Here is a 14899-nt window from a genome sequence, read left to right on the forward strand (position 1 = left end):
TGAGATGGAAGTAATTCCTCTTTAATGAAGATATTGTGATGTGTCCGAGGCTTTCTGCGGAACAGAAATTCCCACTGCCTGGGATAAGGGGGGATTAAGTTACAGAGGGGCTCTGCTGGAGGAGGAACCCCTGCTTGAAGCAAACCCTTTGCTGGCATTATCTGTTTAATGTGTTGCACACCATTTGCAGCATAAACATTTCCAGTTCATTTTAATTTCATATCAGAGGAGAATCATAAAGACAGAGGGTTATTGGTCGCAGCTGCGGGGATGTGGCAAATGCAACTTGAAGAATTTTTCTGTCAGAGAGACAGAGCCAGATATTATTGTTTTTTCCCTTACAGTCTTGCCAGCAGTTAAAAAGGGGATTTTATTAAAAATATTCATGTAATTAAAATCTATAGCCTTAAAAGCCTTTAGAGGATCTGGAGCTAAACTCGAATAACACATTTACATTCAGGCTTGTAACAAAACAACTCTGCGTTTGGTCAAGAAAGCAAGATAAAAGGTTTTTAAAGTTGAATCTTATATTTTAAAACATAGGCAGCTTTGAAGTGTGCAGTGATTGATGTAGCTGAGAAGTTTCCTCCTAGGAAATGCTAAATTTGGATGTAGAAGTTCATCAGTGATGATCTGGGCCACCAGTGCGTCCTCAGAGGGAGAAACGACTTTTATTCCCCACACGTGTGGTTTTAACAGCCAGTGCCCAGCTTTTCAGCCGTTGTCCATCAGCGTGATGGATCATCCTTCCCTTCTCTCACTTCCCAAATCCTGGCTGGAACAGAGAATTTTCCCAAAGCAAAGGAAATATCCCAGCGCAAACCAAACCCAACAGCTACCCAGAGCGGTTTCTTTTTTCAGCTCTTTTTTCTTAATTCTTTCTCTCCGAACTTTGTCCAGTAATAAACAACTGTTCCAATCTGCTGCGCTGATCAAAAGAAATGTTTTAATCAGTCCCAGGCTAAATATCATGCTATTATGTTATCACTGGAGCAAATCATCCAAAATACAAAACAAAAATATCAGTTTAATATGCTCCAGATCAGGAATGTCTTGAAGAAACTCGCCTTCCTTACAGGTGTGTCCTATTTTAAGGAAAAAAAGAGAAGAATTAAAGTGTGGAGGCTGGCACTGGGGCCAAGTGGCTGCCAGTGCAGGAATGCCAGGATCCAAACTGGCCAAGCCCAAATTCTGCAAATAAAACATTTTTCTCCACCTCAGAGATGTTTTCATTATTTTTTTCTGAGGAACAAATCGCTGTTTTCACCTGCTGAGGAGCAAATCCACAGGGAGAGTGTGGACCAATCCGTGCTACCTCTAAGCCATGGCTCTGGTAAGGGATGCAACCCCATGGAGACCCAGAAGCTTCCAAATCTTTGTGACAGTTTTCCCAGGAGCCTGAGCATGGTCTGGATCCAATGCAGGGTGATGGGAGAAGGCAGTGGATGCAGGAGCATCCCTGCCCCACAGGCCTGATGCAGGATGGCCAACAGAGACACTCACCATCAGCTCTGGAAAGCTGTGGCTTGGGCAGAGCTGGGTGTAATTTCCAACCTCTGTTCTGTGTCCAGGAGTCCTGCCCAGCAAAAATCCTCCTTTTTATTGCTTGTTAAAGTTCATGGCTCCATATGCATGAGTAATACTCAAAACCAGTTAAAAACAAGTGATATTTGGTCATTTGGGAGGCCCCAGTTTGTGGTGGGGTGCTCTGGCTGTCTCACCAGCAGGACCTGGAGACAGACTCCCAGGGTCAGCAGCAAAGACCATGCATTCCCAGATGGATCCTTTGTATACATTGGATTGAGGAAATCCTGACTCTACATAGGGTCCTCAGGGTGGGGAGGAGATGGACTTAGGGGAAAAATCCTCACTGGCACACACACCTCAAACACCATCCAAACCCATTTCATGGAATGATGGAACGGTTTAAGGTGGAATGACCTTAAAGCCCATGCATTCCCATCCCTGCCATGGGACACCTTCCACTATCCCAGGTTGCTCCAAGCCCTGTCTAACCTGGCCCTGGACACCTCCAGGGATCCAGGGGCAGCCACAGCTTCTCTGGGCACCCTGTGCCAGGATCTCCTTACCCTCACAGGGAAGAATTCCTTCCTGATTCTTTGAAAAAAAAAAAAAAAAAGACTAAAAAACACCTCAGAAAGTGGTGACACTGTCTTAGGAAGGAGGAACAGCAGCAGGGATGAAGCACCTGGACCTGACCAGATCCATATGAGCTCTTCCCTGTTCTCTCCTTCCCATTCTGTCCCTCAAGAGCTCCTCATTTGCAATTCCAAGGGCCAATGTGGGAAGTGTCAGCATTTTCAAAGCACAAATGCTTTGGAAATGCCAGATTTGGTTTCAGCTGGGAATGAAATTTGAGGCTTTTCTTTACTTTGATCTGGTTTAATCTCGAAAATCTCCAGGACAGAGAGCTGCATTTCTTCTACCAGCCTAAATTCTCAAATTCTAGGAATTCTGAGAAGCAAAGCAAAGGGGGCTGATGTTATCCGTTAGAAGAGCCCAGATAGAGACATTATCCTGCTTTTATGAAAGCCAAAGGCCAATTTCATATTTATTTGAGCTGCAGCAGGGTCTGGCTTATATCCTGGACATTACAACATACTGTTCCAATCTCTATTTTTATTAGCAATATTGATAACGTTAGAAGAAATATGATACAGGAAATAGCATATCGACTTTGATTAATTTTACAGTACGACTTTTAACAAACATAAAGGAAGAATTCAGCAACAGGCTGAAGCTAAAAGTGTTGCTGGTGAAGGGAGACATGTGGTACCTGCATGTCCTGAGTGGGGCAGCTAGATATTCAACATGGATTTGCCTCCATGGAAGAAAAACTGTTGATAATCAAATTTTTTTTAAACTGTGAGTTCTCATCCTTAAGGTTATTGACACTTTCAGACATAATGGTTTGCTTCAAGATATTAAGGTATTGGTATAAACTTAAATCTGTTTATTGTGCACAGGCAGTGGTGTTAAAACCCTGGTTGAATATTTCTAGGAATAGACATGTGAAATGCTTTCATTGCAGGGAGAAAAATCCCTAATTACAGCCCCAAATCTCAAGTCCTGTGAGAGGATGGGACCGTATTGGACTCACCTGAAGGTGCCTTTAATTGTCACCACAGCTTTGAAGGACACAGGAGCCTCCACTCCTTGCCTTTCTTGCCTGATATTTAATTATAATAATATCAATAATAATAATAGTTCACTATTTTATGGGTATGAACCAGTTAGCACTTGAAATGTTGCTTTGTATCTGGATTTATGCTCCTTTTTAAGTTTAAAAGGCACTCAGCACAGAGGGTATTGTGATGCTGTGGAGGATAAACCAGTCCAGCCTCCTGGATTGCTCCATTTTGTCCTGAATTGAAAATATACATTAAACACAGCCCCAGCCCCAAAATTTATCTAACTGCCTCAAACCTACAGGGTGATTAAAGTAATGTGTGGTGGAGGATGATGGTTTAAACCACCGAGTGCTTGAGGTGGATCGTGGTTTAATAGCCACCCAAACCTGCCTGAAAAAGGGTATTTCTGCTGGCTTCAGGCTGCAGGGATGCTGTGGCTTACTCTGATATACCAGGAGCTGAGGGCAGAATCCATCCCTGGAGCATCAGCTGGGTAATTTCAGGAGTAACTTAAAGTCACCACACAAGTCCTTGGCTCGTTTCTTCCCCTCGGAGCCGAAGTTTTTATTTGAGGCCTGACTGGAAGCAGATGGACCTGTCAGAGCTCCTCAGGCAGGTGAGCAGGGCGGGTGGATGAGCTGCTAAGTGCTCCCAGCTGCTGGGCAGGGCCCCGAGGAAATTGTTGGAGCTGGGACCCGGCTCCGAGGTGAGATACGGAGCCAGCGCCAAGAAGGAAAAAGTGAATTCTCTGAAACATCATGCTCTGAAAACCTGAAAAGGAGAGGCTTTTGAAATAAGAGAAAATAGCTGAAAATATCTGAAAAATGTACCCAATTTATCTTCAGACTTCAGAGAGCCAGAAACCATACTCAGCTTCTTCCCCCATCTCTGGCTTTGTTCGAGATCTGCCTCCTTAGGCAGCAAAAATGATTTTCCCCAAGTTTTCTCCCTTTCGCTGGTGTTTCCCTCTCCAGAAAGGTCTTGACTTTTGCTTGTTGCTTTGTGTCATTTGATTTATAAGCTCAAGGCGTCCTTCTAAAAACCTGGAATCCTTCTTGTACTTAATTGCTACAATAAACTGAAAACCTGGTGCTTTAGGAGCAGCAGTCTGGGAGGAAATGGTTTGATGGATGGAAGTAGACAATAGGTCCTTCTTGGGAATGTCACCAAAAAGGCACAGCGGAGAAGTGGCTTTATAAATAACTGCAAAATTCAGAAAGTCCACGAGCCTGGGGAGAGCAGAGCTCCATTAAGCACAAACAGCTTGCAGGGCAATTCCCAACATCTGCAAAAATCCTCTCAGCCCCTGTAATTCCCGGCAGCCTCGGCTGCATCCACCAGCATTCACTCCCCAGGGCCGGCAGTCTGGGATGCCATGGAAAGGGATGCCTGGAGTTTGCATCGCAAAATGCAAATAAACCCATGAAAGAAAAGGTGATTAACAAGTCAAAGCTTTTATTCACGTTGTGAGGAAGATGCTTTTCCTTTTCCTTTTGGATATTAATTTATAAAAAAGTTTTTGATATTTTAAAAGCTGTTCTTTTCCGGAAAGTGCAGCATTAGTGGAGCACAGAGCAGGCATGGATTGAGTTCCTGCATGTTCCAAGCAATGCCATTATTCCTGTCATGGCTCCAAGTGACACAGCAGTAAACAAAATTATAAAATTCCTCCTGCAAATGCCAAGGAAAGAAGCTTCACTTGTGGGACTGCAAAGTGCAGCTCCAGTCACTGAGTGCTCGTAACAAAACCCACAGGAGTTGCAAATGCATCCCCCTGCACTCGGAACCCAAAATCCATCTGTGAAGAGTGAGCCACCAGGGCAACAGCAATTTTATAATTATCTGAACCTCTCCTTTAGCTTCCTGAGTGAGTTTTATGAGTCACCACAGATGTTGTATGTTCTGGGGGACAACCAGACACCCAAAACGAAGAGGAAAGGACACGTAAATATTGTGGCCTCATCTGCTTCCAATAGGCTGTGTTTACATATTAATGTGCAATACAAATTTGTAAACATGAGCATTTGAAACTCTTGGAGGAACCGATCTCAGCCTTTTCCCTTTCTGCAGCTTTATTGGAACAACATGTCCCCAGCCCCAGCCACACATGGACATGGTTTCCATACTGGATGCATTTCAAATGGTCTGGGTGCTTATTTGTTCTGCTCTATCTTGCTATCCAATCCTCGTTTGCTTTGCATAATTGTGATACAAATTATCATCTAATTACAGCGCCAACCTCAGCAGATCAAATGTAAACTGAGGCACTTCCACTGAAAAAAGCGACATCTGATGCTCCCTCTATGCCTTTGGCTTCTCCAATAGATGGATTAGATTTGGGTGAAACCAGGGAGTAAACTGCACTTTGATTAAAAATATTATTGCCGGGTATTTTGTCTCCTTGGGTTTTAAATCCACCCCCGTGTCTGAGCACCAAGCCCATCCCATATCCCAGCATTGAGTACGGACACGGCACCTCTGGAACGTCCAATTTTATATGATGAGTGCTCTAAACAGGCTCAGATACTCCCAAATAACTTCAAACTCCTCTTGGGAAAGGTCAGATGACTAATAGCTGAGATTGTTCAGCAAGTTTCATCTTTAAAAAAAGCCCTTTGTGTTTTTTCTCTCCCTGTTACCATTTAAAAATAGGACTGTTATCCTAAGGTGCTGTTTATATTTGCTCACCAAGTCCAAAGAATTGTGAACTTTGAAATGGCCACAAGTTTTCCAGTAATATTTGTGGCAAGAAATACAAAGCAGCACATGATGAATTGTATTGACAGGCACATGGGTCTGCCTGAAATATTGACCTCGGTCCTCCCAGTTCCACATTTAATAAATCATATAGATTAATCTGATTTATTCTCTCAAGTTCTGCCATTCATTTCCCACTAGTGGCTGTTTTACAAGGGACCCTGAGAGTGTGGAGTGTAGGTTAGCTGCTTTTTGGGGCCATTTGTTTTAATATCTAGGCAAACCCATCTTTTCTATAGTGTGAGTGAATCAGCTGAGTGACCGTTGTGGATATGGAAAATATTCCTATGCCAGAAGGGCCAGGGAGCTTGGTCTGCTCTGAGGTGGCCTTGGTGGCACGGGACAGAGAGCTATGACTGCCTGAAAACACCCCCCACATCCTTTTTATTTCTTAGGCTGGTTTTTGAAAGGATAAAACCAGGAGATGAAGGCGAAGGGAATGGAAATAACCCTCACAAAACCTGGATCAAGCAGCTGCTCTCATGCTGTGCTGACCTCTCCTACAGACAAATTGGTATTTCTGGATCTGCCTGATGAGCACCCTCCCAAAGTGTGGCACCCCTGGGACATGCCCAGACCTTGCAGGGACCAGGCTCTTGGTGTGTTTCCATGTGGCTGGGATGAGTGGGGATGGCGAAACCTGGGATCCTACGGGACCCATCGAGGTGCTTTGAGAGCCAGCTCAATTCCACTGGAATCAGCTGAGCATCATTCCTGGTGGAGCAGATCACTGCACCAAAAATATCTCTCCTGGTCACTATCAGTCACATTTTTAACCAGACACTGATTTACTGCATTACAGCTCATGGCCAGCAACTCTGGAATATCTTATGCAACCGCAAATATTTGGAAAATTGGAAGTTCCCCATTACACAAATCCGTGACTGATCAGGAAGAGCCTTCCAGCTTCCTCAGGAGTACAATCATATGTGGGGCTGGGTCACGGTCACTCAGCTGAAAAGAGCCTGGCCAGGGCCAGCAGTGGACTTGCCACGAGAATTCAGTCACCATCAATGCTGGAAATAAAGACTCCGAAGGAAAAACAAAGCTTTTTCTTTTTTAATAAAAATAATGAGATAAACTGCTAAGAAACAGCCCAAGAAAGCAAGTTTGTTCATTTTTACAGTTGTATAGACCATTTATCACAATCCCCCATTTCATACTGGCATCACTGGAAGTTCGGTGAGGAGCCAAAGCAGGAAGATTAGGCAAAGCAATGTTTTCTGAATTTTATCAAAGTCTCATGAAAGTAAAAGTGTAATTTTCGTTAATTTAGCTGCTTTTGATATTGCTTGTTCTGTTCTGAATTTGCTGTCTGGTATCAGTTTTTATTCTTAAGCCTGTGCCTAACCCCTCTATATTGTGTGTTGTGTTTGAAAACATAGGATTAATCCCAAACTGGGGCTGGTCCCAACCAAGCCTTATTTTCCAATCTCTGCCATCTATCAAGTGATAAATTTGACTTCAGGTAGAGACTGAACATCAATCAAATAAAGAATAAAACCTGTGTCCTTATTTATTGTGAGTTACATGACGCCCTTGGGAGCTGGAGATTATTTACAGGAATAACAAGAATATCCACAGATTACAAGAAAACAAGCAGGAATTTTGGAAGGAATTGAAAATCTCATGTTCCAGGGCCTGTAGAGTTGTAATTCTCCATAAAGGATCCATGTTTTCTGTGGGACTGAGCCAGGAGCATCCCTGCCCTTCCCTTGGGCACAGGCTGGATGAGATCCCATGTGGATTTTCTGTGTCCCTTGGGGCTGAGAGCTCTGGGTCAGAGAATTATCCTGCAAGGCTCCTGGGGGTGTTTCATCCCACACAACTGTCCAAGGTGTATCCTCCATGTCCCCAGCATAGATCCCTCCCACCATGGCACAGATGTGTGACCCCATCCTGTCCTTCCCACCACGGCATCAGTGCTGGTGCCACTGGAGGGTGGGGCATGGAAAAGAGGGTTCTGGGTCACCCCTCCAGCTTCTCACCCCATCTGTCTTTCATCCTGCCTTTCTTTACCCTGGCAGCAGATGCTTGGATTTAAGGTACTTGGATTTATGTCCCCACCCTGATAACAGAGGCAGCTGGTTCTTGGAGAATGAGGGACTTTTATGTCCCTCAGTTAGGATCCATTAGAGCCAAAGGAACTCAAGAACAAGTTCGAGTTCTTGGCCAGATGTGGCTTTTTTGCCAAGTCCAGGTCCTGGATAGTCCCTTTGAAATTAGGGATAAACTTGAGTGGGTGAGCAGCAGCTCCCCAGGGCTCTGAGCTAACTAAAAGCAAGCGAGAGAGAGAAAACAGAGTTGTAGAAATACAGACATCAACGTCCCCACTTGAGAGTGCAAATAGTAAAAGGTGACTGACAGTTTGCTCTTAACCTACACCAGTGACATAAACGTGGCCAAAAGACCAAAAGATATCCCCTCGGGGTCATCTCAGACCCTCCTCCCAGATCCTCCACCCTCCCAACAACACAATAATTCTGACCATACAAAAAAAAAAAAAAAAAAAAGCGATTAAATGTCTCCCCATCCCCATCCTGCACCATGCAGTGCTTCAGAGTCAATAACTAACAAGCCCCTGGGTATGAAGGAAGGAAGGACTTGCTTTACATAGCTCAGAAATATTCTCTGATCCCACTAAAGGCAGTGGTTAATTGTGGGGTGCCAGCTGGAGTGATTGCATCTGCCGTCCCTCAAAGCAGCCGGAATGCTGTCACTCACTTTGAAATGCCCTGCTGCATTCATCAGTCTGGATGGCACAGAGAAGTTATAACCATACAAGCCATATGGAGGATGTAAAGAACAATTAAGTGCTTCCCGAGCAATGGGACTTGATGGGAAAATGTTTCCAGATGCATGTAATCCATACAGCATTTGACCAGCAGAACTGGAGGCTTGTAGGCACTGAGCGTTTAAGTCTTCGGCTTTGGCATTTTTCAGGGAAGACAGTTTGGGCATATCCACCATGAAGTGGGGTAAAAGGTGTGGGTTGGTGGCTCCCAGTTTTTCGTGGCTCGGGAAGAGGAGTGCCTGTTGTCTCAAGAAGCTTGTAGGGCAGATCTTGTAGTAGAGGGGCACGTTGAGGGGGTGCAGGAAGCTCTCGGGGCACGACATGCCCAGGTTGCTCGCAGGCAAGTGAAGTGTGGGAGGGGAGCACGATGGAGAGAGCAGAGGGTTCAGAGGAGAGGGGGTCCCACCGCTGGAGGCCACTGGAGAAGAGCTGGAGCTCCCACCTGGAAAGGAAAATAGAAATCATCCAGGGTGGGCTAACTGGTATCCACAGCCAAACAATCCTTGGAGGACTCCTGCTCCTGGTCTCCCTGCTGCCAATGTCCATCCAAGCATCAACCCGCTCCAAAGACCAGCTCCTGGAAAATGGGAAGATCTATCCAAAAATGGTTATTGTTAGCTGGTATTTGTTTAATAACAATACTCACAGGTGTCTAATCCCATTCCTTAGACTGGGATCATGGTAAACACAGCTCCACACACACCTGGATCCATACCTGGCTGCACGACCGATAACCCTCCCCTGCTATACACACAATTTTGCCATTTCAGGTTCCCTATTTTTCATGCAAATTCCAGACAGCTTTTTCCCCTTGGATACAAGAACAAAAAAGCATATTCAGCCTGATGGAGATTTTTTTTGTACCTTCCTGCTTACAGGAATTGACTCATTTCGCTTGGCTTCCCAAGCAATTTGAAACATTCCCCTGAATGCTATCGGTGTCTCCAGAAATTCAAACTCACAAGTCATGTGAAGGTACTCCTTTCTGGAAGGGATGAATGAACACTTTCAGAATTCGGGAGAAAAGCAACCCCAAGGAGTGAAAATGAAGTAGGGATGGGATGATTGCTCCGAGCTGGGAATGGTGCTCGGGAGCAGCCGGCCCTGGTGCTGCACAGATGCTGGTTTCATCTCCTGCCGGTCCGCCAAATCAGAGAGAGCCAAATGTCCGCTGCACACTCGTTACCAAATTCTCCCAGAGCAGTTTTCCCCCCACAACTATTTTAATTTCTTACCAAAATCACTGGGAAAGGATGTAAGGGAATGTAGATCCGTTTGTGCTACTATTTACATTCAATTCCAAGCAATACAATGCCTGGCTAGGATCTGATCTGACTTGACACGCAACCAGTGACCCGAAATCAGCTGTAAAACTGAACCACATCTGCTGGTGTAGCAAATCTTAAGAAAAAACTTAAGAACACAAAGATTTTGAACGTGATGCAAATTAATTTCCAAATTTCCAAAGCCTCTCACAGGCCAGGTCTTGATCACAATAATCCAGGAAAATTTTGTGGCATGAAGGTCTCACCCTTCCCTGCCGACGTCAGTGGCTGCTCAGTCCTGACATGAGCAGGGCAGGATCCAGTCCTTTCTCTATGGATGTATCCTGATGTCATCCAGGGCTCAGGGATTTTGGGTCATGTTAAACATGGGATTGAGCTGATATTTGTGTGTGAGCAGCAAGCGAACCCCTACAAGGCTGGATGCAGCAGGGTCAGTATCTGCTGCACAATATCCCAAGCAATGATATCACCCAAACTCCACAGCAAGTTTGGGAATCGGGATTGCAGCAGAAACGATGGAGCAGATCAATGTCCGGATGTTTTCTGTCCTTTCTCTTAGTCTTAAAAATAAAAATTCTATGGCAAATTTTTTTTTCCAGCTTGTTGATCATAATTTATTTTAATTTACCTCTTGGTTTTAGAGCTTTGGGATTTTAGTTTTATGGCATGTTTTCAGAAATGTATTATATTAGTAGTAGAATGGCAGATTTTGTTGTATTTATCAGTCCAGGAATTCTACCCTAAAGAAAAATACCAAGTACATTAAAAATACAAACAAACAAAAAATCTAAAAATCCCAGATAGCTCTAATATTATATGTACAATAATGTTTTAGCATCTTTAACATTGCAGTTGCTGTTGTTTCACTCCTCATGCAGCTCATCCACCACCTCCTCTGCCCCAGCAAACGGGTTCAAAAGGAGCTTTTAGTATAAGATATTTTCTAAAAATAAAATTTATAAAAAACTTATTAATGATACTAATAAATCTTCTACTGCTACTACCAACAATTAATGACATTAATTTTAGTTCTTTTTACAACTGATAAATCTCTTAATTTCTCCCGAATCTGATTTCTTTGTGCTCCCATTTCTACGCCTGGAGAACGTGAATTCTTGCTGTGATTTTTTGTGGCATTTCCCAGCAGACACAGGGGTGACTTGGTGTGTCCCAAGAGTTTGAAGAGTTCCTGACATGAACGAGAGTTTAACTCGCGACTTTAAACCCAGGTTGGAGGGCTCCAATGTGCAAATGAGCTGTTAGTTTTTTCCCTTCGGCACTATGAATAATCTATTTTTAAATTATTGCTTTCTGGGAAAAGGCTGTAAAGAACCGGTTGCTCTTGTCAGAATAAAGGAGAGCATTTTCCCCTAAAATTTTCCTCCTCTCCTCCACATTTCTGTGCCACTGCTGCATCCGAAATACCAGATAATTTTGTTTTCTGTTGCATAACGCATTTGTCGGCGCAGAAGCTGCCGCTGCAGAAAGCACGGGCAGTCACCACTACCAGGTTTGTAGTCGATATTCCCAACTCGGTTGGAAGCAATTAGTGTAACAGGATCAAAGCCGGAACAACCCGACTCCAAATTAGCCTCCTGCACACTCAGATTTTTTTTTCTGCCCATCTAACTCTGGTTTCAGCCGGGGGCTGGAGCAGCCTGCGCCCTGATCTTATTCTTCCCGGCTTCTCGCATCCATTTTCACAGGACTTTTATCCACACCAAGGCGGAATTAACTCCCCCAAGAAGCAGGGATTCGTTTTCTGAGCGCATCTCGTTATCTTTGATGGTTTGAGCCCCTCGAGGAGCGGGGTTCACTTACCCTGGCTGTCTGCGCCGAAAGCCTTGAAGTCCAGGGCGAGGGGGGGTCTCCACGGGTAGGTCTCCAGAAGCCCGTCCAGGACACCCCTGCGGGGCGAGAGCGCGTTGAATGCAGCCGCGGGGCCGGCGGGAGCGGGGGGCGGCGGCGGGGCGGCCCCGGCCCTTACCTGTTCCTGCCGGGGTCCCGAAAACCTTTGGCAAAGGGATTCCTGTCGATCTTCAGCTTCGTGATCTGCAGGGTGAAAGCGAAGGGGCAGTTGGGGAGCGGGGCGGGCTGGGACCGCCGGCCGCGGCCACCTGGGCTCTCCATCCCCCCGACCGCCGGGGCTCTCCATCCCCCCTGGCTCCCGGTACCTGCTGGTTCTGGTAGGCCGTGACGGTGGTGAACTCGGTCTCCTGGAAGGAGAAGGTCTGCACCCCCTCGGCCGGCAGCGACTGGATCTGCGCTAGGTCGAAGCGAGAATCCTGGGCGATAACGTGGACGCGGGGCTTGTACTTGTGCATGGACTGCAGGATGATCTGTGAGGGGACAGGCGGCTGAGTCCCCCCGGAGGGAGAAGGGCAGGAAGAAAACCGAGGCGAGCCTTAGGAAGGATCCAGCCCTGAGCCCCGGGACAGGAGGCACCGGCCCCCGCCTTCCCGGCGCTGCGGCCCGGATGATGCTCGGCACCCCTCCCCGGGCCCCCCGGCGTGGCCGCCCCACACTTACGTGCCCCTTGTCGTCCATCTCGTTGTTGGTGAGCTTGACGCGGTCGAAGCTGATGATTTGCCTCATCCAGGTCTCCCCGGAGCAGGGGGAGTCGGGGTGGATGTAGAGGCGCGGGGTGATGCAGGAGTGGTCCGTGTTCCCTGCCACCATCCACTGCGAGCTGTGATAGACGTACCTGGCCCGGGCCGGGCCGCGTCAGGAGCCCGTCCCCACCTGCCCCCCACACCCACGCACACCTGTGGATTCCACAGGTGCTTGCGGGGCCCCCCGGCATCCCCGTGTGACCCCCGTGTCCCGCTCGGACCGGAGGGGTCGCAGATCGCGGCCACCCCGCGTGGATGCGGGGGCTCCCCGCCCGTCGCCCCCGAACCTGTATCTTTTGGAGTCCACGGGCACGACGTCGATGGCGATGTAATACTGCTGCAGCGGCTCCAGCCCCTTCACCTTCACCCGGACCGACGGGAACATCCTCCTGCGGGAACAGGGACAGCGGCTGAGCGAGAGCTGCCGCTCGCGGGGCGGAAAGGGGCTGCGAAACCAGGGACGGGCGTCGGGAGGAAGGAAAACCGGACCCAACGAAAACAGCGGGAAAAAGCGGAGAACTGAGTGAAATATCTCAGCAGAACGGAGAAACCCGAGACAACGAAACGAAACGAAACAAAACAAAACCCCAAGAAGCAACACCATCCACAAAAAAAAAAAAAAAAAAAAAAAAAAAAAAAAAAAAAGAGAGAGAGACAGACAAAAGAAAAAAAAAAATAAGAAAAAAATAGAAAACATAAGAAAAAAAGAGAATATAAGAGAAAAGGCAAAAAGAAAACCAAAACGAAAATAAAGCCCGAGCGAGGCGGCGGGGGCCGGCCGGTACCTGCCGGCCTTGGTGATGATCATCTCAGTGCCGATGTCGTGGAACCTCCTCCAGAGCTCGGAGCCCTGCAGCTCCACCTGCACCCCGCCCGCCCGGCTCTCGGCACCGGCCTTGGGCCGCTTCTCTGCGGGGAACACAAAGGGCAGGGGGCTGCTCGGGAGGCTGCCGGGGCAGGGGGCGGCCCTGGCTCCCCAGCGCCCCGGGCTCCCTCCGGTACCCACCCGCCTCCGGGGCTCTGCGACCCGGCAGGCAGCCGGGGCCGGGCTCCTCATCGCGGCCCTCCGGCACCTTCCTCTTGGCCGAGCGTCCCACCAGGGCTTCCACCGAGAAGGCGTGAGCCCGGGAGCTGAGCGCCATCCCCCCCGGGCTGCCAGGGGTCCCGCCGGGCGGCAGCGGCGCTCAGGCGGGCGGCGGCGGCTCCATCCCGGCCGGCACCCAGCGCCCCTCGCCCGGCCGCCGCACGGCTCCCGTCGGGGGGCAGCGGCCACGGCGAGATCCTCTTGCATCCAACTGAGTCAATAGACGGCTGCAGCCTCCTCTGTTTGTTTTGGAAACTGGTGGGAGCATAAGAAACATTGAGTGACATTTCATGGGAGTAACGGGGGGGGGTTGGAGGGGAGGGAGGGGAGAGCCACAGGGGTGGGGGGGAGAGGGGGATGAGGAGCCGGCCCCGTCTAGGATCAATAAAAGAGTTACTGTTCTCCATTAAATTGTAAAACTCAAAGAAATTTGACATAATTGCACACTAGGGGCCACTTTTCCAACAAAAGTGCAAATAACGTTTAACCAGAACCAGCGCAAAAGGGAAAAAGGCAAAGAAGAAAAAGAAAAAGGGGGGAAAATGAGAAAAAGGGAAAAGATTAACAAAAAAGAAGGAGAAAAGGAGAAAAAAGATAAAAGGGTTGAAAAAGCAAGAAAAAGGTAGGGAAAGGGAGATAAACGGGGGGAAGAATAAAAGAGGGAAAAGGGGGATACAAGAGAAGGGAGCCGTGCCCCGCCTCTGGCCCCGCCGGGCTGCCCCCAAGGGCCGGTCACTCGCGGCCCCTCCGATGTCCCCGGCACGACAGACCCGGTGCCACCCCTGGGCTGTGACAGCGCCGGGCAGCGGTTCCGGCTTTGTCTCCCGTGTTTTCCTTTGCTTTTTGTTTGTTTGGTTGTTTTGGGGGTGTTTTTTAAGGCAGCCCCGCCCGCTCCACCACCCCCGCCCCGGCTCCGCTTCAAAGCGCGGCCCCGCCGCCCACGGCAGCTGCGCTGAATTAGGGGCAGAAATCCCCGTTTTCCACTCGGAGAGTCCCGAGAAACTCCTGCGCGGCCGGGCAGGGCAAGGTCGGGGTCGGGGCCGGGGGGGCTCCAGCCGGGACCCTCAGGCGCGCAGGGAAAGCGCTGCGCGGGATCTGCGCGGCATTTTCACCCCTGCTCCGGGAGCCTCCCCGCCCTGCCCAGGCTGGAACCCCCCGCGCCGGCTGGTTTTCCATCCGGGAACCCTTCTTAGAGCCGTCAGCAAAGGGGATTC

General features: G+C 48.3%; 1 protein-coding gene across 1 annotated transcript; it reads right to left on the bottom strand.

Annotated features, from left to right (window-relative positions):
* Positions 1-6953: 6953 nt before the first annotated feature.
* Positions 6954-14520, bottom strand: LOC134564421 (T-box transcription factor TBX22-like). The gene is made up of 9 exons (XM_063423275.1): positions 14456-14520; positions 13608-13940; positions 13387-13510; positions 12889-12990; positions 12519-12693; positions 12164-12328; positions 11977-12041; positions 11811-11896; positions 6954-9145 (listed from the first exon to the last, which is right to left on the bottom strand). Exons 2-9 carry the CDS (start codon positions 13741-13743, stop codon positions 8550-8552), a joined length of 1449 nt encoding a protein of 482 aa, XP_063279345.1. The 5' UTR covers positions 13744-13940; positions 14456-14520; the 3' UTR covers positions 6954-8549.
* Positions 14521-14899: the final 379 nt, after the last annotated feature.

Source organism: Prinia subflava, chromosome Z, assembly GCF_021018805.1.
Source record: "Prinia subflava isolate CZ2003 ecotype Zambia chromosome Z, Cam_Psub_1.2, whole genome shotgun sequence".
Taxonomy (NCBI): domain Eukaryota; kingdom Metazoa; phylum Chordata; class Aves; order Passeriformes; family Cisticolidae; genus Prinia; species Prinia subflava.